The sequence below is a fragment of the Petaurus breviceps genome, unplaced genomic scaffold, assembly GCF_028583685.1.
Source record: "Petaurus breviceps papuanus isolate PSGF00001 unplaced genomic scaffold, PetGlider_PUasm1.0 350, whole genome shotgun sequence".
In the NCBI taxonomy this organism is placed as follows: Eukaryota; Metazoa; Chordata; class Mammalia; order Diprotodontia; family Petauridae; genus Petaurus; species Petaurus breviceps.
In genome coordinates, this window is record NW_027186199.1 from 2350511 (window position 1) to 2376792 (window position 26282).

The window sequence follows — 26282 nt, forward strand, 5'->3', positions numbered from 1 at the left end:
AGAGAGAGAGAGAGAGAGAGAGAGAGAGAGAGAGAGAGAGAGAGAGAGAGAGAGAGAGAGAGGCAGGTTTGAGAAAAGGGGAATGAAATGGGAAATAGTGTAGAACAGGCAAAGACCTGAAAAAAGCATCCACAAGATATAGACCGAGGTAGGAGGGCATGAGGGACATTCTGGGTCACAGCCTGCAGGTTGTGGAACAGGTTTTAGAAGATGTTAATGGGAATTGCAAAGGTCTAGGTTCAGTTCCAGGTTTTCTCCCTTTTTCACTTCCTGAGAATGAAAGTATCAGCCCATGTCCTGCTTTGGGGAAAGGGGAGACTTGTGGGGATTGGGCAGAGGAGACAGCAGTGAGGCTGTAGACAAGGGGTTTGATTCTCATGCCATGACTGACTTCCAATCCAGGCAACATCCAGGAGGCATCATCTTGTAGAGAAGATTCTCAGGAAAGAGACTCCACACACAGGTCACTAACCAAGGGCACCCAGCATAGCCTTAGTTCAGCTCATGTCACCACAGATAAGGAGGCAAGTATGTGTTCTCAAAGAATCTTGAAGTTTGATCCTGACTTGTAAGAAGTGTTATTGTGATATCACATATCTCCATTATTCTACCCTCAGCTACCTATGGGACATTCTCCAGACCCACCAAACTAAATAACTTTCATGCCCTAGAATATCCCTATTGCCTTAGGGACCCACATTTTATCTCCTTTGCCTGGAATTAAATTGTCCTCTAAAATCAGGTCCTTTAAAGTCTGACATCTTGCTGGATGTCTTCTGCATGCTCTACACTCTGATCCAGGGGTGGGGAAACTGTGGCTTTAGTTGCATGTGACCTTAGTTAACCTTAAAATTAACACATAGTATCCATTTTTTAAAATTGTTAAGTAGATAGTAGTTTAATTTTTTACAAAATAATGCATATTTTCAAGGATATCTAATTGAAGCTTTTTGTATGTGACCTTATTTGATAATAGCTAAATTTCCAACATGAAAAGGTTACCCACCTCTACTCTAACCAAACTGCCCACCTTTCTTTCTCTGAACCATGTATACCTTCCGCTCTCTCAGCTGGGTGCCTTTACTTTTGCCATTTCCTGTCTTTCAGTTGTCTTTCTTGTCCCTCTTAGGTTTTATTCCATGTTATTCATTCATTTCATAACCTTTCACTAGACAGTTACCTCCAAGAAGTCAGAGATGCACACAAGCCTAAATTTGTTATCTCTTCCAACAGTAAAGTGAGTATTTGTGGAACTGAATTGAATCTTTTTTGTGAAGGAAACCCTGGGTCTTTTTTTTTTTTTTTTAAAGCAATCGGGGTTAAGTAACTTGCTCAAGGTTACACGGCCAGTTATTTCTGGGTGTGGTGCTGAGTATGTGAGCCCGGATTTGATCCAGGTCATCCCGACACTGGAGCCGGTGCTCTTGCTTGCTGAGCCACCTGGCCGCCCCTAAGCAATTGGGGTTAAGTAACTTGCTCAAGGTTACACGGCCAGGTGTTTCTGGGTGGGTGCTAAGTGTCTGAGTCCCGGATTCGATCTCCAGGTCATCCTGACAGGGGCCGGTGCTCTTACTCGCTGTGCTACCTGGCCTCCCCAAAACCCTGGGTCTTAAACCTCACTGACAAGTCAATTTCTCAGGACACCCACTCTCTCCTTTGGTGTTGATCTATGCCTTTGGTTCCTTTCTTTTTCTAAGATTCACTGTGTTCATCTATTCCTCATTTCTCACAGCATTGTCATATATCATTGTATTTATGTATTGATAGGTAGGCATCTACTTTGCTGCTTTCCATGCCTCTATTCAATTCATCAGTTAAAACTGCTGTGGGACTGAATCACAGATCCCTGAGGCAACCCACTGGAGACCTGGAAAGTTGGCTTTAAGCCACTACTAATTATTCTTTGTGTCTAGCCATTTAAGCGGGTCTTAGTCCATCTAACAATCACTTAAGTGGCATTATTTTGGGATAGTAATTTATTATTGCATTTGACTACAGTTTTAAAACTCTAATGAATTGAAGGTACAGTCAGAAGGTACAGTCAGAAGAATGAAGACATACATGGCTGACCTACATGTTGTCCTTAAAATGGAGTTCCTAGGAGAAACCAGTAAATCAGAGGAAGGGGCCAGAGGGCTGGAGTGAACCTCCAGGGTGGGTAGGTAAGGGGTAGAGGGAGCTTCCAGGGGGAAGAGGCCACAGAGACAGAATGAACTTCTGGGGTCAGGAGGAGGGTGAGGAGAGGCAGGCTGCTGTGGTAGAGAAAGTTTGGAGAGTCAGGAGTGGAATCTGGAAAAGAATGACAACTGTTTCTTCCCATCCTTTGACCATTTTTCTATTGGAGAATGACTATTCAGTCTAATAAATTTGAGTCATAATATATCTTTAATATGAGATCATTATCAGAAATCTTGTTGTAAAGTTTTCTCCCATTTATCGATTTCCCTTCAAACTTTACATTAGATTTAAGTAAAAATGTTTTAATTTTATATGATCAAAATTGCCAATTTTGTATCACGAGACCCTCTCTTATCACTTATTTAGTCATGAACTTCTCCCCAATACTGAAAGCCAAAAGATAATTTCTTTCTTGCACCTCTATTTTTTTAAAAAACTGATGTGACTTTTATATCTAGTTCATGAATCCATTTGAAGCTTGCTTTGTGTGTAAGTTGTTGGTATAACCATAATTTTTGCTAAACTGCTATACAATTTTTCCCAGAAGGTTTTGTCAGAGTGACCTTTTCTCCTGGTAACTGGGATCTTGGGTTTGTTGAACTCTATGCTACAGAGGCAACTTTTGAAGGATTTATTAGTATTCACTTGCCTCACAGGACAATGTTTCATCCTGAATTTGAAGGGGGTGCCTGGAAGCTTTTACTTTGTTTTTTATTTCCTGTTTGAAACAATGGATATGTATTGTTGTTGACTCCATTAATTGAATGCAATTTTCTCTAATTGTTTTTCAGTTATTTTTTCTTCTAATTTCGATCTTTTCAGGCACAGGTATAACTTGGTAGCCTGAATCCTGGAATTTCCAAAGAGTATTTCAGAGATGTACTGTTTATTGTTAATATTATTATTTTAACGTCTCTTCTATTTTATGGAAATGTAACAAATTTATCTAGGCTATGTATTCCTGCTGGATTTTGTTAGTAATATATAGAAACACTGATGATTAATGTGCTTTTATTTTGCTTTTTGCATCTTTGCTAAAGTTGTTCATTGTTTCAACTAGTTATCGACTCTCTAGGGTTCTCTGAGTAAACCATCATATTATCTGCAAAAAATGAGTTTTGTTTCCTCATTGTCTTATGTTGATTCTTTCAATTTCTTTTTCTTATGTTATTGTTATAGCTATTATTTCTAATACAATACTGAATAGTATTGATGATAATGGACGTTCTTGCTCAATCCCTGTTCTCATGGGAAGGCTTCTAGTTTATCCTCATTAAAGATAATGCTTATTCTTGTTTTTAGATGGATACTACTTAATGCTTTGAGAAAAGCTCTATTTATTCATATGCTTTTTAGTGTCTTTAATAGAAATGGGTGCTATGTTTTATAAAAAGCTTTTTCTGCCTCTATTGATATAATCACATGATTTTTGTTGCTTTTCTTATTGATATGATCAATTATGCTTATATTTTATTAACTTTGACCCAACCTTGCATTCCTAGTATATATCCCACCTGGTCATAGTGTATTACCTTTATGACATAATGCTGTAATCTTTTTGCTAGTATTTTATTTAAAAATTTTTGTATCACTCTTCATTATTAGTGGAACTTTAGAATCACCACTAAATTATAAATGCTCCAAAACATATATCAATTTTTTTTAAAGAAAAACAACCATACTGTGAAATTATTCCTGGGGATAGAGTTTTATGAATAAAAAAGTGGACCATGTAATAAAGGTCACTTTTCTGGTTCCTTTGGTCCAGGCCAGGCAGTAATATATCAGTAGATACAGAGATGCCCTGCCTCACAACTACTAGGAGACTGGAGTTGTCTCTTTGTGGATAGTAAAGGGACTGCTGTTAATGGGTATTTACTCTTTACTATCTTTAAGACAAGTATTGAACTTGGAATTATAACTATTACAATCAGATCTTTCTATTATAATGACACGTTTCTTTTTGCGGTTCAGGATAAAAAGCATTTTCTCTGCTTGCTGGGTGTGGAGTGGGGAAATGGTTCTAACCCAGATCTGCAGAATAAGAGGTTAATCTCAGCAGGTTTAACTTCCGTTTTCACCATGCACTGCTCATGAGCAAGATTCAATGAAAGGAGACCATATGTATTCCTCAAGCAAGGCAATAGTTTATGAGCAGGGTGCAAACCTGCTAATGGAGTGGGTCTAATGACTGCCTCAGTTAGCCCCAAATGCCCAAAGATCCAGATGTATCTCCTTTTTTATAAGCAGAGAAGAACAGACTAAGGAAGATGAGAAAATAGTATGATTTGCTATAAAGTTGATGACATCATGGGGTGAAGACCCCAGCAGGATTGGTTACATTGCTAAGGCACAGGGAAAATATGATTAGTTAAAAATTAGGAGTGAGGGGCTAACAACAACCCCCTCCTTCCCTCCTGGGACTAAGAAATATTCATGGTTTGAGTTTACCTGCAAGGTAAGAGGTAGTGGACCAGAAATCCTTGAAGGATAGCTTAGTTGTGCATAGATACTGGAATAGACTCCCTTGTGTCTATCCACATCATTCAAGCACAGTAGACTTCCCTGAGAAAAGAATAGAACAGCAATTAGCAGGAGAACTGGGTTTCTAAACTTGACTCAAACTGAATTTCTGAACAAAGTTCAGAGACAAAGAAACATAATTTAGGCAAAAACAGAACAGAGTGAAATCAAATATAGAATACTAAATCAATGCTTGTTTTTCTTGCACTATTTACACAAGACATTGACAGATATTTGGAAACAGGTTTTTTCAAATCAAGTTCATAAAAGAGTAATTGAGGAAGCCATACAGATTAATGTAGGTGATAAAATACACAAAACCAGGGTGTTCTGTTGCTCAGGATCACAACAAAATCTAAGGTTAACCATGGGAGAATATTTCTCTCAACATGTCCACTGTTCGCAATTTCTTGGGGTGTAAGTACTGGGAATTGAGCAGCATGCTGGAATATTTGCTCTCCTCCCCTCCTACTTGTGGCTTCAGTGGTCTCTTATTCATCATTCAAATCTGTATCTTCTTTTTTTTCTCACCTTTTCTCTTCATTTTCTTGGCCTATTTCTTCCAGAAGGGCTTATTCCTTCCCCCAATCAGAAATCAGACCAGTGTACATAGGCGGGCATCAGAAGGCTCATAGATCTCTCAAGCAATCATGAGTCACTTTTCCCCAATTGCACAGGAAAGAGAGGGAGTGGAGGATGTTGTTAGAATCCTGGGAGTAGCAGATGTACCTTGGGGCACACTTTGGGATGTGACATGAGTTTTCAGTGAGTTTATGAGGAGATTCTTTCCTTTATTCCCAATGTGACATTTTGCTCCTTGGAGCCTGTGTAGAACAATCAGGAAGAACCAGCAGCAGAGCGTCTGGCCTTTCTCATAAAGGGGGATCTGGGACATAGGAGCCTCCCCCCATGCCTGGTTAGTAGGGGGAGCCTCAGACTGAACAATTCTCCTCTTGATTCATTTTTTTTCTTTCCTAGACACCTTCACTATCCTTGGGTTTCTACCTACTTAAAATGTTCCTTGGCATGCATGGACCTCTTTGGTATAGAGGGATAAATATAAATTGGAATGAAGGGGCATCCTTAAGGGATCTTCAGGCTCCTCCCTCCATAAAGGAGATCTAGAATAATTTCTTTTTTTTAATTCAATTTTATGTTTAGTTTTAGTTTAAATAATTTATTTCCATAAAATTTTGAGTTACAAATTTTCATCCTGTCTCTCCCTCACCTACCAGCCCAAAACAGCAATCCCTATCTCCCAATCTGCTCTCTCCTATATCCTCCTCCATCCCCACTCAGACTTTCCAGGAGGGCAAGGGCAAGATGATCTCTATGTCCCAGTGCCTGTATATCTTATTTCCCAGTTGCAGGTAAAAAATGATTATATATATATATTAAACATTTGATTTTAAAACTTTGAATTCCACATTCTTTCCCTTCCTCCGTCATCACCCACCCTTACTGGGAAGATGAGCAATTCAATATAGGTTGTACATGTGTAGCTGTACAAAAATTTCCGTAGTGGATATATTGTGAAAGACTGACTATATTTCTTTCTACCCTATCCTGCCCCCTACTTGTTCTATTCTCTACTTTCATCCTGTTCCTTTTCAAAAGTGTGTGCTTCCAACTTCCTTTCCCCCCAACCTGACCTCCCCTCCATCATTCCCCCTCTCAACCCCTTCCCCACTACTCTCCTGTAGGGTGAGACACCTATGTGTTTGTCATTCCCTCCCTAAGCCAAATTCAATGAGAGTAAGGTTGACTCATTCCCTTTTGCCTTCCTGTTCTTCCCCTCCTTTGTAACAGTTTTCCCTTGCCTCTTCTATATGAGATAATTTACCCCATTCTGTCTTTCCTCATCTCCTCTCATTATATTCCTCTCTCACCTCTCAATTACACCTTTTAATTATCATCCCTTCCTATTCAATTTGTCCTGTGCCCTCTATCTATACTTGTACACATATATACACACACTCACGTATGTATTCATATGCCCGTATACCCTCCTATATAGACATATATATATATATTTATATTCCCTTCAACAATTCTCATACTGCGAAAAATTTCTTAAGTTACAATTATAGTTTTTCCATGTGGGAATGTAAATAGTTCAACTTTGATAAGTTCCTTATGATTTCTTTTCCCTGTTTACCTTCTCAAGCTTCTCTTGCTTCTTTTTTTTTTTTTTAATAAGCAATCGGGGTTAAGTAACTTGCTCAAGGTTACACGGCTAGTTATTTCTGGGTGTGGTGCTGAGTTTCTGAGCCCGGATTTGATCCAGGTCATCCCGACACTGGAGCTGGTGCTCTTACTCGCTGAGCCACCTGGCTGCCCCTAAGCAATTGGGGTTAAGTAACTTGCTCAAGGTTACACGGCCAGGTGTTTCTGGGTGGGTGCTAAGTGTCTGAGCCCGGGACTCGATCTCCAGGTCTTCTCAACACTGGAGCCAGTGCTCTTACTCACTGTGCTACCTGGCCGCCCCTCTTCTCTTGCTTCTTGTATCTGAATGTAAAATTTTCTATTCAACTCTGGTTTTTTCATCAAGAATGCTTGAAAGTCCTCTATTCCATTGAATGAGCATATTTTCCCCTGAAACATGACACTCAGTTTTGCTGGGTAGGTGATTCTTGGTTTTAATCCCAGCTCCTTTGACCTTCAGAATATCATATTCCAAGCCCTTTGATTCCTCAGTGTAGAAGCTGCCAGGTTCTGAGTTATCTTGATTGTGTTTCCACATTATTCAAATTGTTTCTTCCTCCCTGCTTGTAGTATTTTCTCCTTTATCTGGGAACACCTGATCCTGGCTATAATATTCCTAGCAGTTTTCTTTTTGGGATCTTTTCCAGGAGGTGATTGGTGGATTCTTTCAACCTCTATTTTGCCTTCTGGTTCTAAAACATCAGGGTAATTTTCATTGAGAATTTCTTGAAGGATGATTTCTAGGTTCTTTTTTTGATCATGGCTTTCAGGTAGTCCAATAATTTTTTAATTGTCTCTCCTGGATCTATTTTCCAGATCGGTGGTTTTTTCAATGAAATATTTCACATTGCTTTCTATTTTTTCATTTGTTTGGATCTGTTTAATAGTATCTTGATTTCTCATAAAGTCACTAGCTTCCATTTGCTCCAATCTATTTCTGAAGGAATGATTTTCTTCAGTGAGCTTTTGAGATTATTTTTCCATCTGGCAAATTCAGCTTTTGAAGGCATTCTTCTCCTCATTGTCTTTTTGAGCCTCTTTTGCCATATGAGTTAGTCTATTTTTTAAGGTATTATTTTCTTCAGTCAGGCTGCTCACTCTCTTTTCATGAGTTTCTTGCATCATTCTCATCTCTTCCCAATTTTTTCTCTACTTCTTTTATTTGGTTTTCAAAATCCTTCTTAAGCTCCTCTATGCCTGTAACCAATTCATATTTTTCTTGGAAGCTTTTGATGTAGGAGTTCTGACTTCATTATCTTCCTCCTGTTCCATGCTTTGATCCTTTTTGTTCCCCAAATAGGAGTCTTATGTCAGATTGCTCTGCTTGCTTTGCTTCCTTTGTTTGCTCACATTGCCACTCAATTACTTGTGTTTTGAACTTTTTGCTGCAGTAGAACTATGCTTCCAGAGAGGGGAGCTTTGTCCCAGGGGCTGGGGTTTTCTCAGCTGCTGGAGCTATTAGTTGGGTGCCCTTCCAGAAGCCTCCACTTGCTCTGGCACACTGGTCACACACCTCAGGACCTCCACCCTAGACATCAATCCAGAACCAAACAGGTTAAAGCAAGAGAGATTATACCTCAGACTGGTTGCTTGCTCCCCCTACAATCTGCAGGCCAGGAGCCCTGAAGCAGCTATGTGGCCACCATGCCTCAGCCTCTTTTCCCTCTGGGGACAGAGGCCAGACCATGTTCCTGGACCCCCTGTTCCCAAAGTCTACTGACCTCTCACTTTGTCTTTGGCATTTTGGGGTTGATAATTCTGGAAACCACCACAGCTGCTGGTAATCCACTCTCCAGAGGTCCCTCCAGCTGGGGCTGGTCAGGCTGCCCTGAGGCTAAAACCTCAGGCTCATGCAGGGTTGGGCTCGGCTCCCAGAGTGCTGTGCTGACCTCTTCCTGATGGCCTTCAAGGATGTTTTCACTGGGAGCTTAATTTCTCTCTGTCGCTTTCTGAGTTCTGTAGCTCTAAAGTTTGTTTAGAGTCATTTTTTACATTTATTGGAGGAGGGGGAAGCAGGAGCCATGCAGAAGCCTGTTTCTACTCTGCCATCTCAGCTCCACCCATTTTTGTTTTTCCTATATGCTATCATTTCAAGGCGAGTGATCACCACCACCCCCACTCACATGGCCTTTTCCATCTCTTTCATACATAGTACCACCACTCTCTTTGTCACAATCATGGTACGCTACCTTTGTTACATTAAAGTTCTTTCATGTTCTTGTCACAGCTACTGGTGCCCTGTGTTCTTACCATGTCAATGCTCATATTCTTACCACAGTCATAGCCCTCCTGTATCTGTCACACATACTGGTCCTACATTACAGAAAGTCACTTGACCCTTGTGTCCCTGTCACAGATATTGTCCCACTTCTCCATTATAATCGCTTGTCTTCCCATGGTCATTTCCTTACCACAGTCACTAATCCTTCTTCCTCCTTCGTTGTGATCTCTCCCAGGTGTGATGGAGATGTCCAGTCCTTTTGGAGCCAGTCTCTCTAATTCTATCATTGCCTTCCTCCTCCTCCTCCAGATATCCCAAATGGCCTTAGGTAAGTGTTTCTTCTGTTTATCTGGTTTCTTCTGATCTGGAACAGGAGCTCTGAAGGCTCACAGTTGAGTCTGTAGAGATTCTGTCCTGTCCTACTTCCCATGTTCTCCTTCTTCATGCACCTGATATTCTCCTAGTCCTTTCTTGGTATTTCCTCATTTTCCCTATTTTCTGTATGCTGGAGCTTTATAATTATCCTCATAATCTATCCCATCTTCCTTTACTTCTCTCTGTAATATTCTATCATATTTTCCTCCTTTGCTATCCTACTTCAAGGTTCCTTTCTTTTGTCCCTTTTAGATACTGAAATCTGTTGCCATCTACTTTTTGCTGTTCTCCTCTTTGACACTTTATCTTGTCTTTCTGCCTGACTGAATAGGGGAGTTCTCAGTGACTGGACCTGCAGGACCCATCCAGGCCCCACTTGGGGGAGAGGCAGAGTTACCATGTTACCTGTCCCCACCTCAGAGTGCTCAGCACATGGAGGTGGTCTGGTTGCAATCCACTCAAGTGGTACATCTCTATCAAGATGGGGAGGACCAGTTTGGAGACCAGGCCCCCTCTTACCAAGGGAGGACAGAGCTGGCGAGAGATGCTATCACAAGTGGGAATGTCACCCTGAAGATACGAGATGTGAGACTCTTGGATGCAGGAAAGTACACATGTCTCATTGCAGATGGTTTTTACCAAGAGCAAGCTGATATGGAGCTGAAGGTCTTAGGTAAAGAGCTGGGCCTTGGACTGGGCATATTTCTGTGCATATGAGTGTGTGGCTGGGGATAAACTTCCTTGTTAGCTGTGTGATTCCTGGAATCACAGGATGTCCTGGTTGAAAGGGACCTCCCAGATCATCTACTCTAATACCTTTCTGAACAAGAAATGTCTCTCTACATGCCCACCAGGTACCCATTTTCATTTGGCCTATTTTCTCGGCCCCTCCCTGGCGCCTTGTACATGAAAGATAATTGTTGAATGCTTATTGAATTTAATAGATCTTCCAGCCCTTTCTTAAAGACTTCTAATGAGAAGCCATGCTACTTCCCTGGGGGAGGCAGCCTTTTCCACTTCTGGATAAATTTCATCATTAAGAAGTTTTTGCTGACATCAAACTTAAATCAGCCTTTCTGAAGCTTTCACCCATTGCTACTAGTTCTGTCCCAGAGGGACAATCAGAACAAGTGTAATCCATTTTCCAAAGCCTAGATCTTCAAACCTGCAAACAGTTTCATGCCCTGGCTAAGTCTTCTCTTCTCTAGGCTGTGACAATCCCCAAACCGGAAGAATGCAAAAGCTAAACCCCAGCAGTTCTGTTTTGTGAAATAATCTCAAAGCTGTTCACCATGATGGTCATCCTCATCCTTGGATTATCTGACAGCTTTTCTCTGGGAATTTTCATATTCTTTCCATTCCAAAGACCTCAGACTCAACAGACTTGGGGCATGGGACAGAAAGAGCGTGATAGGCATTGCTAATTTAGGAGGGTTTGGGAAAAGAAGGGAGAGAAAGGAAATAAGAGAAAAAGGAAAGCTGCAAAGGGAAGGAATTGGGAAGAGGGGAGGCTGTAGGAGGAGGAAGACCATTTTCATGCTTCTTTCTCTCCTTCCTCCACACATAGATTCTATACCAATGCACCTCTCTAGACTTCTATTTCTCAAGGCCATATCAGTCAAGCACATACAGACAGACTGGAACAAAACTACCAGATTGGGGAGGGGGGAAGGCAGCTAGGTGGCACAGTGAATAGAGCACTGTCCCTGACATCAGGAGGATCTGAGTTCAATTCAGGCCTCAGACACTTGACACAACTAGCTGCATACCCTTGGGCAAGTCACTTAAACACTATTGCCTTGCCTTCTCCCCTTCAAAAAACAAAACAAAAAACTACCAGATGGGTAGATATGGGGAATAGTGAAGAATAGTACTTATCAAAGTAATTTGGCCAAGGAACAGTATGGGGTTTGAAAAATACAGAGTCTGTAAATTCCAGTCCCAGGGACCAGGGGACATGGAATGTCCCTAAGGTAAGGTGAGTTAGGGTCAGGGAGTGGGAGCACAATGAGGAAAATCTACTGCATTTTATGTTGTGACTGAATCACGCTTGGTTTGAATCCAAATCACATTAGGATGACTTTAATTTTCATAGCAAGATGGTACTGGATTGGTGTCAAAGGACTTGGATTCATGTCCTGCCTCTCCTATTTACTATGTGAGTGACCTTAAACTAGTAATTTCACTATTGCAGGTCTCAGTCCCTCATCTGTAAGTTGAGGCAGTTGGGCTAGTTGGTCTCTAAGAACCCTTCTTGTTCTACATTTTTAACAAAGGATCAAGATTCAGGGTATAGTGGCTAGGAAACTATATCCAGAATCAGAAAAAGAAAAACAACTCAGCATGACTTCAAGTTCTACCTCAAGCATTTACTTGCTGTATATCCCTGGGCAAGTGACTTTTGCCTCTCTGTGCCTCAGTTTCCTTATTTGTAAAACTAGTTAGACTTGATAGTTTTGATAACCTAAGGTCTCTTTCAGGTCTAAATCTGTGATCTTATGGTAAATATGACTGTTTTACATGTAGCTACTCCCTTACTTTAGTCTTGTAGAGTGAGACTGGTTTTATCTATTTTCATGATTTTAGGATACCATTGAGGTACAATGAAGTCATCTTTATTTTTTTAACATTTTCAACTTGAATCCTCATCCCATTATGCTCTCACCACTGTTGGTTGGTAGTAATTGGTGCCCCAGTTCCATTTACGCATTTGATATCAATTAGTTTTTATAATGGAATGTTTACTAAAATTTTGCAAGAGGGGCAGCTAGGTGTCACAGTGAATAGAACAGCAGCCCTGAACACAGGAAGACCTGAGTTCAAATGGGACCTCTGACACTTGACATACTCACTAGCTGTGTGTCTTTGGGCAAGTATTTAACCCCAGTAGCCTTGCCTTTCCCTCTCCAAAAAAGAATACATAAAATGTTGCAAGAACAGAATTATAAATATTTCCTCCCAACACCTGGGGTACAAGCTTCCCTCTCTCCCCTCAATTCCTGAGAAAATTAGGATTAAACTTTAAACAGTTTCTACCTAGCATTGTTCTCATCACATAGTCTATGGATGGATAAGTCAGCATCTATGCTTCAACTGACCTGGGTCACTTAGGTTCTTTAGGACTTTCTCTTTTATTGAATAACTTCTTACAAATCTTTTCAAGGGTTCTAACCCTGAGACACCCTGATGGGGTCTTTTGAAGTTCATGAGATTGTAGCCATCTCTTAGTCTCCTTCCCCTAAAAGAAGGAAAGAAAACACTATAAATACAGAAGCAATAGCACAGCCAGATCTTCTCAGTTTCAAGCTAGCTCTGAGTGAAAAACAGCCCAAAATCCCTATCCCACATACAGACGCATTATAGTTCTTTCTTATTATGTGATGCCTGAATCAAAATGGGCACAGGCCAAACCGAGAAGTGTGAAATAATGGACACGAGCCAGGCGGGATCTGTCATAGCAGTTCTGATGTTTTGATCAGAGGGCAGGGTTTATATAATGAAGGTAAAGCAATTTTCTCTTAGGTTTCAATGAGAAAATCTTTAACATCCTTGTTCATTTACCCACATATGTATGTTTTTATGTCCTTGTTCCCTTGTATGCATCTATGTCTGGGTCACTGCTCGGCTATCACATCCTAAACTCCTGCAAGTCAGGAAGAGATGGTGAGCCAATCTTAGGACATAATATAGCCTTCACAGGGAACTGGCTTTGGAGAAATCCTGGACCAGAGCCTTCCCATGTATAGGCTAGGTCAGAGACTGGCCCTAGACAATTGTGGAACATCAGTACAAAAGAGCAAATTTAGGCTTGATGTATGGAAAAACTTCCTAACAATCAGAGCAATACCAAAGTCAAAGGGGCTCCTGTAGGAGACAGTGAACTATCCCTTCCTGGGAGTTTTAAAGTGAAGGCTGGATGATCACATGTAGGGAGAGTCTCAGAGGAGGTTCTGATTCAAGCGTGTGTTGAACCAGATGGACCTCTGAGTTCCCTGTTGTCTTTGAGATTCTCTGCATATAATGCCTGTCCAAAAAGTACAAAAATTGAACCCCTATCCCACTTGTACTCCCTGGTATCCTCATTAGCATAGTCTAACGTATCTCACAAATGGGGAGTGGGGCTGACAGCAGATGATGTGGACTGAGCTGGGATGGAGAAAGGGTGTGTGGACATGGTAATGCTATTGGTGGAAGAGAGAAATGTGTCTACTATCAGGTACAAAGGTTGGGGCAGGGAGTAGCCACTCTTGCAAGGACTATAATTTGGCTACATCTATGGTTATGTTGTGCTCAGTGGGGACATGGGAGTTGGAGATAGCAAGAAAAGATGTTGTAAGGATTCTCATGGCAGCCCTGGTTCTGATATTTATGTGCAATTGTGTTTTAGGTAAAGAACCTGAGTCATCGACTAAGCTACCAAAATTATTAATGCAGCTTATTGTCTTTTGGGTCCTGATGTTTTTACTTTTTTTCATTTTTATGCTGCGATTTCAAGGTAATTATGAGGGGAAACTGGGTTAAGGGCTTCCTATCTGGCTCATTAGCCATATCTGATCTGGGAGGGGACAGAGACTTCAGAACCCTTGGTTTTGGGAGCCTGACTTGTGCCCAGTCCTGATCACTTGTTCCCCCTCTCCTCACCCAAGTCCTTCAAGGTCACTCATATCCAAATGTCTACTCTTAGATGCCTACTCCTTCCAACCACCCTTGCCATCACAAATCCACATGTATTTCCTCCCTATACCATCCCTTACTCTATGCTCCCTGTTCATGGGCTTCTTTCCCCATTTATTCATCAAATGTTGCTGAAGAACTTACTCTGTGCAAATCATGTGCCAGTCCGTGGCTGTTGTTGTTTAGTCATTACAATAATGTCAATCCTTTATGATCCCATTTGGGGTTTTCTTGGCAAAGATACTAGAATGGTTTGTCATTTCTGTCTCCAGGTAATTTTTATAAATGAGGAAACTGAATAAAATAGGGGTAAGTGACTTACCCAAGGTCAGACAGAAAGTAAGTTTCTGATGTCAGATTTGAACTCAGCTCTTCCCGATTTTAGGTTCACCTCTCTATCCTACACCACCTAGCTGGCCTCTTCTAGGCCATTTGGAAATACAAACAACTATTTCCTCCCTCTCCTTCAGCCCTGATCCCTGCCCTGGGTAGGGTTGGAGAAGTAGGAGTCTGAATAAGGACCATCTTTGCCTCCTTAAAATAATTTCTAAAAATCCTTTTAATCAGTGAGTATTTTTAACAGTCTGCTGTGTATTTTGCTTTATGATCTGGGATGAAGAAAGAAATTACATTTTTAGGTAAGACTCTGTACTTGCCTTCATGAAGCTGACAATCTAAGTAGGAGTGAGATGTGGATACAAATGTGAGACAAGTTCTAAGGGAGATCCAGGCAATAAACCAAGAAATCTAAGGATGGAGAAATCACTTTTACCTGGTTGTGGGAAGGGGTCAAGAAAGATTTGAAGGAGGAGGTGGACCCTGAGATAGACCTTGAAGAAGAATGGAATGAGACAGAGATAGGGACTATTTTCACCTTGGGAGTGAAGCAAGGAAGGGGAAAGGGCAGGATGAGAAGGAAGGGCAAAGATTAGTATGGTTTGGCAGGAACATAGCATATATGAATCAATCAGTCAATAAATAAAAAGTATTTATTAAATAGTCATTGTGTATCAGGCCCTGTTCTAGGGACTAGGGATAAAAAGAGAAAAGTCCTTGAGATGTCTGGAGGTAGACCTAACAATATTTGGCATCTGATTGGATATATGGGGGTGGTTTAAGAGAGAGAGAGAGAGAGAGAGAGAGAGAGAGAGAGAGAGAGAGAGATTGAGAGAGAGAGATGACTGTGGTGGCCATGTGCTGGAGAGGATGGGAAGGGATGGATTTAAAGATGTACATAGAGAGGTTGGCCTTGGCCTGGAGAAGGGCTAGTTCTTCATTAGAGACTGAAAAAAGGAGGACAGTGTGGAGAAAGATGTCAAGAAGTTAGAGAGGTTGAGAAGAGAAGGAGAGAGTTAATGTGGAACGATCTGTATTTTTTTAGGAAATATGAAACAAGGTGTTCAGATATGGTAAGAGGTGATACGTGAAGCTTGAGAGAAATGAAAGTCTGAAGTAGCCACAGTGGGAAGTGGAATAGAGAAACAACTAGAAATTAGAAAAAATAAAAACCTTATATTGCTGTGGAGAGGGCACAGCTGAGATTATATAACATAAATTTGGTTTTAGGAAAATATATTTTAATTTTTTTCAATTAAAAATATCTATCTTCTTTCCTCATTTCCCTTCCCCTCACTGAAAAAAAAACAACAAAACCCTTGTAACAAAAAAGTATAGTCAAGTAACACAGAATCCTGCCTTGGTTCTATACAAAAATTGATGCCAAAATTGGCACCCTAAGCCCATCACCTTTCCATCAGAAGGTGGATAGCATGTTTCTCCCTGAGTCATGTGGAATGATGGTTGGTTATTGCAAATAACAAAAATTTGTCATGGACTTATTCGATAATTTTTCATAGCTTCTTCTAGATGTGGTCATCAGCACATGAGTAAGAACAGAAGAGGTATATGGTAGTAGTAATCTAGAGATGGGGTTTGCTAAAGTATGATAAACAATAAGACAGGGGAAAAGGATTAAAGAGCAGAAGACAATGCTCTTTAGTATTTAACCAATTAAAAATAGTCAAGATTAGGAGGCACAGCAAGTGAAGTTATGGTAGGGGTGATGGCCTGAGAAAGTACTAAAAGGTGGAAGGTCTGGAACTCATGGTAGGGACCAAGATTAGGTTGAGAAGGAAGATCTTTGGAGTGAGGAAGAGTGACGTATAGAGAGAAATGGCATGGTAGTTATAATTTGATCATGAAATTTCAGAATTCTTGATCATTGAAGTGGATATTTGTGAGTGATGGTAAGGTAAAAGATACTCCTGTCTCCACCTTGTGTGGCTGAGTTGGTATGGAGAACTAAGTCACAGGAGATGAGAAGACTGAGAAACTGAGAGGCAAGAGTATTTGAAGGAATATCAGCATACACTGTAATATGCCCTAGTATGACAGGGGTTGGACTTGACATAAATAATGTGGGCCAAATACTGAACTTTTTGAGAAAGAAGAAAAAATAATCTGACTAGTAGGTAACTGTCAACTGATTGAGTTGTGTATTTGCATAGCATTAGACTCAAAAGAGGAGAGGATTATTGAGTGTTCTATAGCACCAGAAAGAGTATCTGAAAGTGGCAAAGGGAGTGAGTAATATTCTGACTCCCTCCCAAGCACAAGTGAGGTTAAGTGATATCAGAGGAGGTACAACTGATATTGAAAAGGACATCCAAAGTATGCTGTGTCCTCTAGGGAAAGTGAGGTCCCAGTAAATGCCAGAAGATGGAAGGAGTAAGAGAAATAGGAGTAAGACATATTGTCAGAATCTGATTTTTAATCCATTCTGCTGTCTCTATTTTATGGGTGAGTTCATCCCATTCCTATTCAAAGTTATAAGAACTATTTGTGAATTTCTCTCCATCCTATTTTTACTCACTATTGTCCTTCTCGGCCTCTCTTTTTACCTTGTCCCTGTTACCATATCCTCTCTCCTTACAAACTTATTTTTCATTCTACCCACCCCTCTAAGAGTCCTTCCCTTTTTCCCTCCCCACACTCCTAAATCTTAATCTATATAGACTCCTAAAAGTCTTTTCCTTATCATATCCCCTAGTCCTTTTATTTCTTGATAAGTTTTGAAGACTTTTACACAGTTTTAAACGTATATGTTATTCCCTCTTTAACCCAGATTCAATGTGAGTAAGATTCCAACACTACTAGCTCTCTACCCCAACTTGCTTCCTTTGTATCACTTTTTCCTTTAATGCCCCATTTGTAGGAGATAATTCCTTTTTTTAAACATTTTCCTTCCAAATTTTATTCTTACTCAACTCAACTCCAAATTTTCTTTCAAACTACCCTAGTAATGATGATAATTTTAAGAATACTGATAACATTTTCATATATTAGAAGTAAACAATTTGACCTTAATGAGTCCCTTATAATTAGTCTTTAATGTTTTCCTCATATTTCTTTTGTATCTTATACATAAAATTTTCCATTTCATTCTGGTCTTTTTGTCAGAAATACCTTAAAGCCTTTCAGTTCATTAAATGTCCATCCCCCCCCCACCCCGTACCCCCCAATTCAGGATTCTAATCAACTTTGCTGGGTAAGTTAGTTCTTGTCTCAACTTTAGCTCTTTTACTCTTAAGAATACAATGTTCCAAGACCTGTGGTCTTTTAGTGTAGAAACTGCTAGATCTTCTGAAATCCTGATTGTATCTCTGTAATACTTGTACTATTTTTTCTTGTTTTTTTTTTTGCTATGTTTTCTCTTTAATCAGGGAATTTTAAAACTTGTTTATGATATTCCTATAATTTTCCTCCTAGAATATCTTTCAGGTGGCGAACAGTAGATTTCTTCCCCCTATTTCTACTTTACCCTCTTATTCTAAAACTTCAGGGCAATTTTCTTTAATAATTGCTTGTAATATTGTATCAAGACTTTTTTTATCATAACTTTCAGATAGTCCTACAATTCTTATATTGTGTCTCCTCTATCTATTCTCCAGATCATTTTTTCCCTAATGAAATGTTTCTAATTCTATTTATTTTTAGTTTTAGTATTTCTTGATGTCTTATGTCATTTGATTCCCCTTGTCCAATTTTAGTTTTTCAAGGAGTTATTTTCTTCCTTAAGATTTTGCCCCTCTTTTTCCAAATGGTTAACTCTTTTCATAATTTACTTGGATTGCTTTTTTTCTATTTGGTTTTTGAAGTTTTTTTTTAAGTTCTTCCAAATACTCTTTTTGGGCTTGTGACCATTTGAGGCAGGAGTGTTGTTGTTTCCACTTCACTGATTTCCTCTGAATATGAACCCAGATCTCCTTTTATACCTTAGTAGCTATCTATGGTGGGATTATTTTTCCTTTGCTTACTCCCTTTTATTTTTATTTTACTTCATTTTATTTTTAGTTGCTTATTATTGAAATTAGGTTTTAATCCTGACTCACAGGTGGTGGTGCCCCAGGCCTGAGGTCTTCCTCGCTATTATTTTCTGAATTCTGTCCAGGGGTTCAACCTCAGTCACTCCTCTCCTCCTTTAAGTTAGGGCCACTAGTCACATCCTAAAAATGTTCTTGCTTCCTACAGTACCTTACTCACTGGCATGTCCTTCATCCTCCTTGCCCACAGTCTCAGTTTGGGATCATGTCTAGTTGGCATCACTAGACCTGACATCCAGAAACAGCAAAAGTTCTTCAGTCTTCCCCCATTCATCCATCTGTTCCCCAAACCTTTAGATGAAATTTTGTGAGATGAAATTTCTTGAGGCCTCTTTTGCTTTCCTAAGGAGATGCCTGCCCTAGGACTTGCTGTTTGTTGATTCAGCAGAGTTGGCCTGGAGGTGTCTACACTTATGTCATCCTCAGTCTCTAGAGGTCCTATCTTTCCTGAGGTCCTCTTAAGTGTCTTAGGAAGATGATTGCTTTACCCCTTTATTTTTGCTGCTCTGCATTCATTTTGTGGTGACGTTCTGTCTGTGTGTGGAGGAAATTGAGAGAGCCTAGAAATTTTTGACCTACTCTGCCATCTTTCCAGAATGCTTCATGTAGGGGATTCTTTCAGTATGTTTTCTCAGGTCATTTCCTTGGCTGTGTGAGATCAATGGGATCCTGATTGTGACTTGTGCATTTGAAGTTGAAATGGCCATTTGTTACCTCTGGATGAGACATAAATGCAGAGGTAAGTAGGGTAGCAATGTGATGGAAGCAGGGGATGATAACAAAACTAAAACAGCCCAGATCCTGAAGGTCCACTAATCCATGTTGTCCTGACCCCTTCTAGCTCCGTGTAGCCCTGGTGTGTATTTGCCCCATTCATTCCCCAACTTGTAATATTTCAAACCTGTGTATCCCTTAGCCCATGCACTTCCCTGAACTCTGATTGGGTTCCAATCTCTGCATAGTTCTGGCACCTTTGTATCCATATGTAGGCATCCTTCCAAGTGTTCCCTGACCCTGAATTTTTCCCTACTCTCTTTGCAAAACTGATGCGAATCTCCTGATTTTCACACAGTCTTGAGCCTCAAGGGTGACAACTCCCATGTAGCCCTAAGTTCAGTGTTCCCCTACCCTCTTCTACGTACTTGCCTAAAGTATGGAACACTGGGACCCTTCTAAGTCTGGATTAATTCAAATAGAGTGTGGTGCATAAGAATCCAAGTCTAGAACCTGAGGAGGGATTTAGAGAGGATTCAGAGGCCCCAAGGGCTGCCCAGGGTAGAAACAGATAGTCCTAGCACTCTTTCCCCAGGAGAGCTAGGAGGAGCCATCTTGTTTCTTCTTATCATCTCATGGGTCCTTTTTGGTTTACAGGATTTCTTTATAAGGAGCTATCAATTTGGCAAGACAGGAAATTTAAAGGGGCAGTTTTGATGCTGGTAATTTTAAAGAGTCTTCTGGTTTTAATGGAAATTTTATTTATTAAGAGACAACACTTACTGAGAAAGTTCTGTCACCGTACCCTACCATGCCCCTGAGCTGACAATAAGGTAATTTCAAGTGGGGCCTGCATTTGACTTAATTGCGGTGAACACCTCCACAGACAGCCTAGAGGACTGGTGCTCAGTTGGGGGTGGGGGAAGGTTTGTGTAGAAGTGGAAAAGGATGAAAGGGAATGGACGAATCACCACAAGGTCAGTGGGGGCTTGTTGGCTTGGGATAAACTGAGGAAGACTGAGGACTTGCCTCAGACTGGGCTGAGAAGAGGACAGTAGAGGAAGGTCTTTCTCCCTCTCTTCTTCCCACTCTCCTTTCCTCCCATCTTTCTTAGGCCGTTTCCTCCCTGCCCCCTCCCTCTCCTCTCCTTCTCTGCTTCCTTCTGGTGTCTCACTTTTCTATTTTCCCTCTATACACTTCTCTTCCCCACCCCGTGCTCACCCCTCCTTTTCTCTACGTATCCTCTTCTCAAGCAGATGCCTAGTTACTGAACTGAGTCAACCTGATCCAGTACACAAGTTTGTTTCCCTCCATTGTCCCTGAATGAGATCGAGGAGGCAGATGCCATGTCCAGATCTGTGAGTCATAGTGGGAGTCGGGGGTGGGGTTGTATGGGAGGTGAAACCTCTTGGTCTTCTATTTCCAGGCTAGTGTCTGAGGACCACCTTCCCTGCCTGTCCTTGATTTGATTAAAGCCCTTGACAGTCAGTCCCCATCCTTTCAGCCACTCACTATCTGCATTCCCTCCCTATGGGTCAAGTTTTATGGCTCTTGGTGGTCATGCACTCAGTAAATCTTTCTTAAGCACCTGCTATGGACCAGGTACTCTGCCAAACCCTGGGGATGCAAAGAATGGCAAAAGACAGTCCTTACTCTCAGGAAGCTCACAGTCTAAGGAAGGGGGGGGGTAACATGCAAACCATCATGTACAAACAAGTGATATTCAAGATAAATTAGAGATAATCAGCACAGGAAAGTCACTAGAATTAAGGGGAAAGAAGAATGTGTTTTCATAAGAGGTGTGATTTTAGTTGGCACCTCAAGAAAGACAGGGAAATTGGGTAGCTAAGTTGAGAAGAGAGAGAATTCCAGACATGAAGAACAGACAGTGACGATCCCTGGATATAGAGATATCTTGTTCAAGGAATAGCAAGATCAGTATCACTGGATCACCGAGGACATGGGGTGGAGGGTATAAATTATAAGAGGATAGGAAAGGAAGTGGCAGGTTATAAAGGGCTTTGAATGTCAGGGGAGTTTATATTAGATCTCTTCCTTGCAACCTGGAACTCTGTTCTTCACTTCACCATCACCTCCATCCATCAGTCCTTCAGTTCTTTCCCAAGCCAACACCCTGACATTAGTTGCACTCTTCCTTTCCCTATTCTGACCCCTTGGAAAACCAGTTCAGTCCTCCACTTTCCTCTTCTTTTGAGTCCCTTGCCTCCTTACCTTATTGCCTAACTTGTATTGCAAAATCTCAGCTTTGGATCACTCCCAAAATCTTGTGCCTTTCCTCCTACACACCTGCAGCTGACAGAAGCTGAAGAAAATCACAAAGTCATTTTGACTGGGTCCACTCTAAATTTGTGTTACGTTGTCTCAACTCGGGCTCTCACTGCTGCAGGGCAATCCTTTTAAACTTTTATTTTAAACATTTATTCCACTATCCCCTTCATTACAGTGCCTCTTCCAAACCTTCTCATCCATCCACAGGCTTCCCATATGACTACCCCTTCCTGGAGCCTTTCAACTAAGAGCCTAGTCTCATATTTAACTTAAAATTGAGAGACATCTCCAAGAGATCTCTCTTTTCCCCTTTTCTTCATCTTACATCACTCAGATACCTCCTGTCACTATCCCTTCCTTCACCTCTGTCTCACACAAAGAAGTGGATCTTCTTGCCAGGGCAAATAAAGCCCTCTACATGTTCAAATGGTCCCATTCGGTTCTGTCCCCTTCCCTGGATTTCCCCCTTTATCATTCCCACTCTCTCATTTATCTTCAATCACTCCATATCTGTTTGATGAATATTTTTGCCACTGAACATAAACAAGTTACCTCCATTCTCAAAAAACCCTAATTGGTCCATCCCTCTCTGCCAGCTATTGTCACGTCTCCCCTCTCTGTTGTGGCTAAGCTCTTTGAGTTGCATTTACAATACGTGCCTATTTTCTTTCCTCTCATTCTTCCTAACTCTTTACAGTCTGATCCTCAGCTCATCATTGAAATGAAACTCCTTTCTTCAAAATGACCAACAATCCTCTATTTGTCAGATCTAATGACCTTTTATCAAACTCGATCCTTCCTGATTTCTCTGCCTGTTGTTGTTGGTCAGTTCTTTCCAATTCTTTGTGACCCAATTTTGGAGTTTTCTTGGCAAAGATACTAGCATTGTTTAGCATTTCCTTATCCAGCTTATATTTACTGATGAGGAAACTGAGGCAAGCAGAATTAAGTGACTTGTGCAGGGGCACACAGCCAGAAAGTGACTTGTAATTGTCACTGAGCCAGTAATTGACCAGTCAATCTCTGAGGGGAGATCTGAACTCATGAAGATGAGTCCTCCTGATTCCAAGTCCAGTGCTCTCTCCCCTGCTGCACCAGACACTTTCTTTTGCTTAATACCCTGTTTTCTCTAGATTTTTGTTATGCTGCTCTATCCTGGTTCTCCTCCTTCATATGTGACCAGTCACCTTCACTGGATCTTTATCCAGGTCATGTCTGCTATTCATGAGTGTCCCACAGGGTTCTGTTGTGGGCCTTTTCTTCTTCCTCTATAATATTTCACTCAGTGATCATAGTTATCATTTCATGTGGATTCAGTTATGATCTCTATGCTGACATTTTTCTTATCTATTTGCTCAGCCCTAATCTCTCTCTTGACCTCCAGTCTTGCATCTCCAGTAGCCTATTAGATGTCTCAAAATCTATGTCTCATGGACATCTTATGGTCAATATACTGAAAACTGAACTCATTCACTCTCCCCGCCCCCAAATTCTCCCTTTTCCTAAGGCCCTCCTCCCATTTGATGGTAACACTGTCTTCCTAGGCAGACAGGTTAGGCATCCTTGACTCCTCACTCTCTGACTCTTTCCCCATATCCAATCTCTTGCTAAGGCCTTTCACTTTTACCTTTGTAATATTTCTCATATATGGTGACTTATCTCTGGCACTGCTACCACCTGGGATAGATCATTATCACCTCACACCTGGACTCTTGCAAATGCTTACTAGTGAATCTCCCTGCCTCAGGTCTCTTACTGTGTCATTCTAGAACATATAAGTCACCAAATTCAGTAAATTCTAGTGGCTCCCTATTACTTCCAGTATGACACATACAATTCTCTATTTGGCTTTGAAAGACCTTTCTAACAGTGCCTTCCTACCTTTACAATCTTCTTATAACTTACCCCCCTCCGTGTACTCTGCAATCCTGCAATATTGGCCTCCTGGCCTCTCATTGAACTCTTCACTCCACCTCCTGACACTTGGGCATTTCCACTGATTGTCCCCCATGCCTGGAACTCTCTCTCCTCACCTTAGCCTCCTGCCTTCCCTGGTTTTCTTTTAGTCCTAGCTAAAAGCTACAGATGCTAAAATCACCAGTCAAGTCCTAGCTAAAATCTATAGCTGTTGGGGATGTCTAGGTGGCACAGTGAATAGAGCACCAGACCTGGAATCAGGAGGACCTGAATTCAAATTTGGCCTCAGTCATTTAACACTTATTTGCTGTGTGACCTTGGGCAAGTCACTTACCCTCAATTGCCCAGCCTTCCCCCCTCCAAAAAGCAAAAAAATAAGAAAATAAAATCTAGAGCTGTTACAGTCATTAGTCAGCAACAGATAGGCTATGTGGGGTGAGAAAGACTATGGAGTTGAGGATGATACTTCACTCTGAACACCTGCCATGTTCCCTCCTCCTCCCTAGTACTTTTTCCTTCCTAATCATGACAACTTTTATACCCCATGCTTTTGCTTCCTATTTATTTTAGTCACCTCCCCAGCATTAGTAATACCTATGGATCCAGGGCGGGGGGAGACCCATTGTCTTCCCCACCCCCCACCAGTAATTATTCTTGTTTCTAGGTGACATCATGGAGGCTTGGGGGCAGTGCTGCATCCAGCCATGGATTGTTGATCACTGAGGGATTGTCAGTGGGACATGATTGCTGAGCCAGAACAGATGATGCCTCATCAAATGTAAATAAAGCAAGCTACTAACCTCCTGGACTCTTGCATTCTAGCCTTGAAGCCTGAGGTCTCTTTAATGTTGCAATAGGAGAATCAGGTTGGGGAAGGGAGGATTGTCCTGTTTTCTGCCCAACTGCCATGTATCTATAATCACACAACCATCTCTGCTTCTTGTGTGTTTATATTGTCCTGATTTTGCCAAATAAGTTTCTCCCAGCTGGATTTGTCAAGCACTGACTGGGACCTCGTTACTTGAAAGGTCTGAAATTCCTGAGTTCCAGTGAGCAGTTGGATGTCAAGAAGGATCATTTCTGAATCAAAGATGCCACCAGAAAGATGTCTGACCCAAGCTTGGCATTTGATCTGACACTGTCAGAGTGAAATGCAAAGTGCCTGATTGATGTCCTGCAAATTGTCTTATAGGACCACTAGATGGTGGAGTGGATAAAGTACTGGCTCTGAAGTTGAGAGGAGTCATCTTTGTGAGTTGAAAGCTGGCCTCAGATTTCTTACTTACTAGATGTGTGACCTTAAGTAAGTCACTTAATCCTGTTTGCCTCAGTTTCTCATCCATAAAATGAGTTGGAGAAGGAAATACTCCAGTACTTCTGTCAAGAAAACCCCAAATGGGCTTACAAAGAGTCAAATGCAACTGAAATGACTGAATAACAAAAACTGTTATGCTTTGAAATAGTTAATATTAGTCTCCCAGCCTATTGTGCACCTAAAGATGTTACTGAAATCTGTTCTAATCACATTGTTAAAGCATATTATGATTTGTCTCAACTTAGCATTCCTTTTTGTGAGCAGAAATAAACTACGTGTCCCATTCCTGATTCGTATTGTACTTTAAATATCTTTGTTCCTTTTTCCTTTTAGAGGAATCTGAGACTTGTAAGTAATAATCTCATTTTCTTTGACCTTGAGGGTAGGGACTTATTAGCCAGTCAATGCATGTGAAAAACAGGGAAGCTCCTCTTACCAGAGGCCAGGCTGCACAGAACTGAAGCCAAGTCAACCACAGGCTTAGTACAGGACAGAGAAGGACAAGTGCCTCAGCATCTGTGGTCTCAGTCAGTAGTACTTACTTCTAGGTTATACCCAGAGTCTCTAGCTGTGATATCAGAGAAGGGAAAACCACCGCAGTTACTTGGGAGAATATAGTCCCATAAACCTCATGGCTGCTGAGGAAGCTACTCTCCTGTGAATATTCCCATGATCCATTGACATAGAGGGAGGAGGGAGAACTCAGTGGAGCTGCATATGCCTCTCCTAAGAATCATTGCTGAGCCCCTTTCCCAGCTCCCTTCCCTCTATGATGATCCTAAGACCAGGACACCTTTTCTCACAGTGATAGGTCTGGTTTTATCCATCTCTTGATGCATCTGTTTGGCCATGCTCTGGCCCAATGGGATAAGACCAGCAGTTTCCTGAGGCAGCTTTCCCAACTTCTCCAACTTCCTGACCTAGCTTCCTCCCCTCCACAAATCCCAATTGACCCAGCTCCCCTGATGTAGCTTCCTGGTCTTGGTGTACAAAAGGTCCCAGTCATGTGTAGTCAATATGTCTAAAGAGTTGGTGGGTGCCCAAGACCATATGAGTCACCATATCTTGGCAATTGACTGACCAGATGCATTTTCAGAGGAGACAAAGGGGACTGCATCCTGAGGAGCTAAGTGCTGCTGTGTTCTTATTGCATATCCTTGCTTTGTTATGGCAGAAGTTTTAAAAAATGTAATATTGGGGCGGCTAGGTGGCACAGTGAATAGAGCACCGGCCCTAGAGTCAGGAGGATCTGAGTTCAGATCTTGTCTCAGGCACTTGACACACTTATTAGCCATGTGACTTTGGGCAAGTCACAACCCCAATTGCCCTCCAAAAAGGAAAAAAAATGTAATATTAAATATTCAGTGACTTGCAAGTGCCACATTTTGGCATAACATTGAACCTAGAACTGAGAGGGTTAGTAGTCTGGCATTAGAGTCATGCCACTAAGAGTAAGACATTAATATGCAGTGATAAAGTATCTAATAGG

General features: G+C 41.2%; 1 protein-coding gene across 5 annotated transcripts in view; it reads left to right on the plus strand.

Moving 5' to 3' along the window:
• The window catches only part of LOC138168077 (myelin-oligodendrocyte glycoprotein-like), a 25676-nt gene extending 593 nt beyond the window's left edge, over positions 1-25083 (plus strand). Inside the window, exons 2-8 of one of the 5 annotated variants that reach the window (XR_011170026.1) lie at positions 9363-9455; positions 9834-10175; positions 13890-13997; positions 19181-19297; positions 19930-20105; positions 20529-20630; positions 24143-25083. Coding sequence is in view for 4 of the 5 variants with exons in the window: in XM_069097114.1 (XP_068953215.1) it covers positions 9368-9455; positions 9834-10175; positions 13890-13997; positions 19181-19297; positions 19930-20093 (819 nt within the window). In the remaining variant the exon portion in view is untranslated. Of the gene's footprint in view, positions 1-402; positions 525-9362; positions 9456-9833; positions 10176-13889; positions 13998-19180; positions 19298-19929; positions 20106-20528; positions 20631-24142 lie in introns of all 5 variants that reach the window. The other 4 variants (XM_069097114.1, XM_069097115.1, XM_069097113.1 and 1 more) reach the window with 4 other exon arrangements.
• Positions 25084-26282: the final 1199 nt, after the last annotated feature.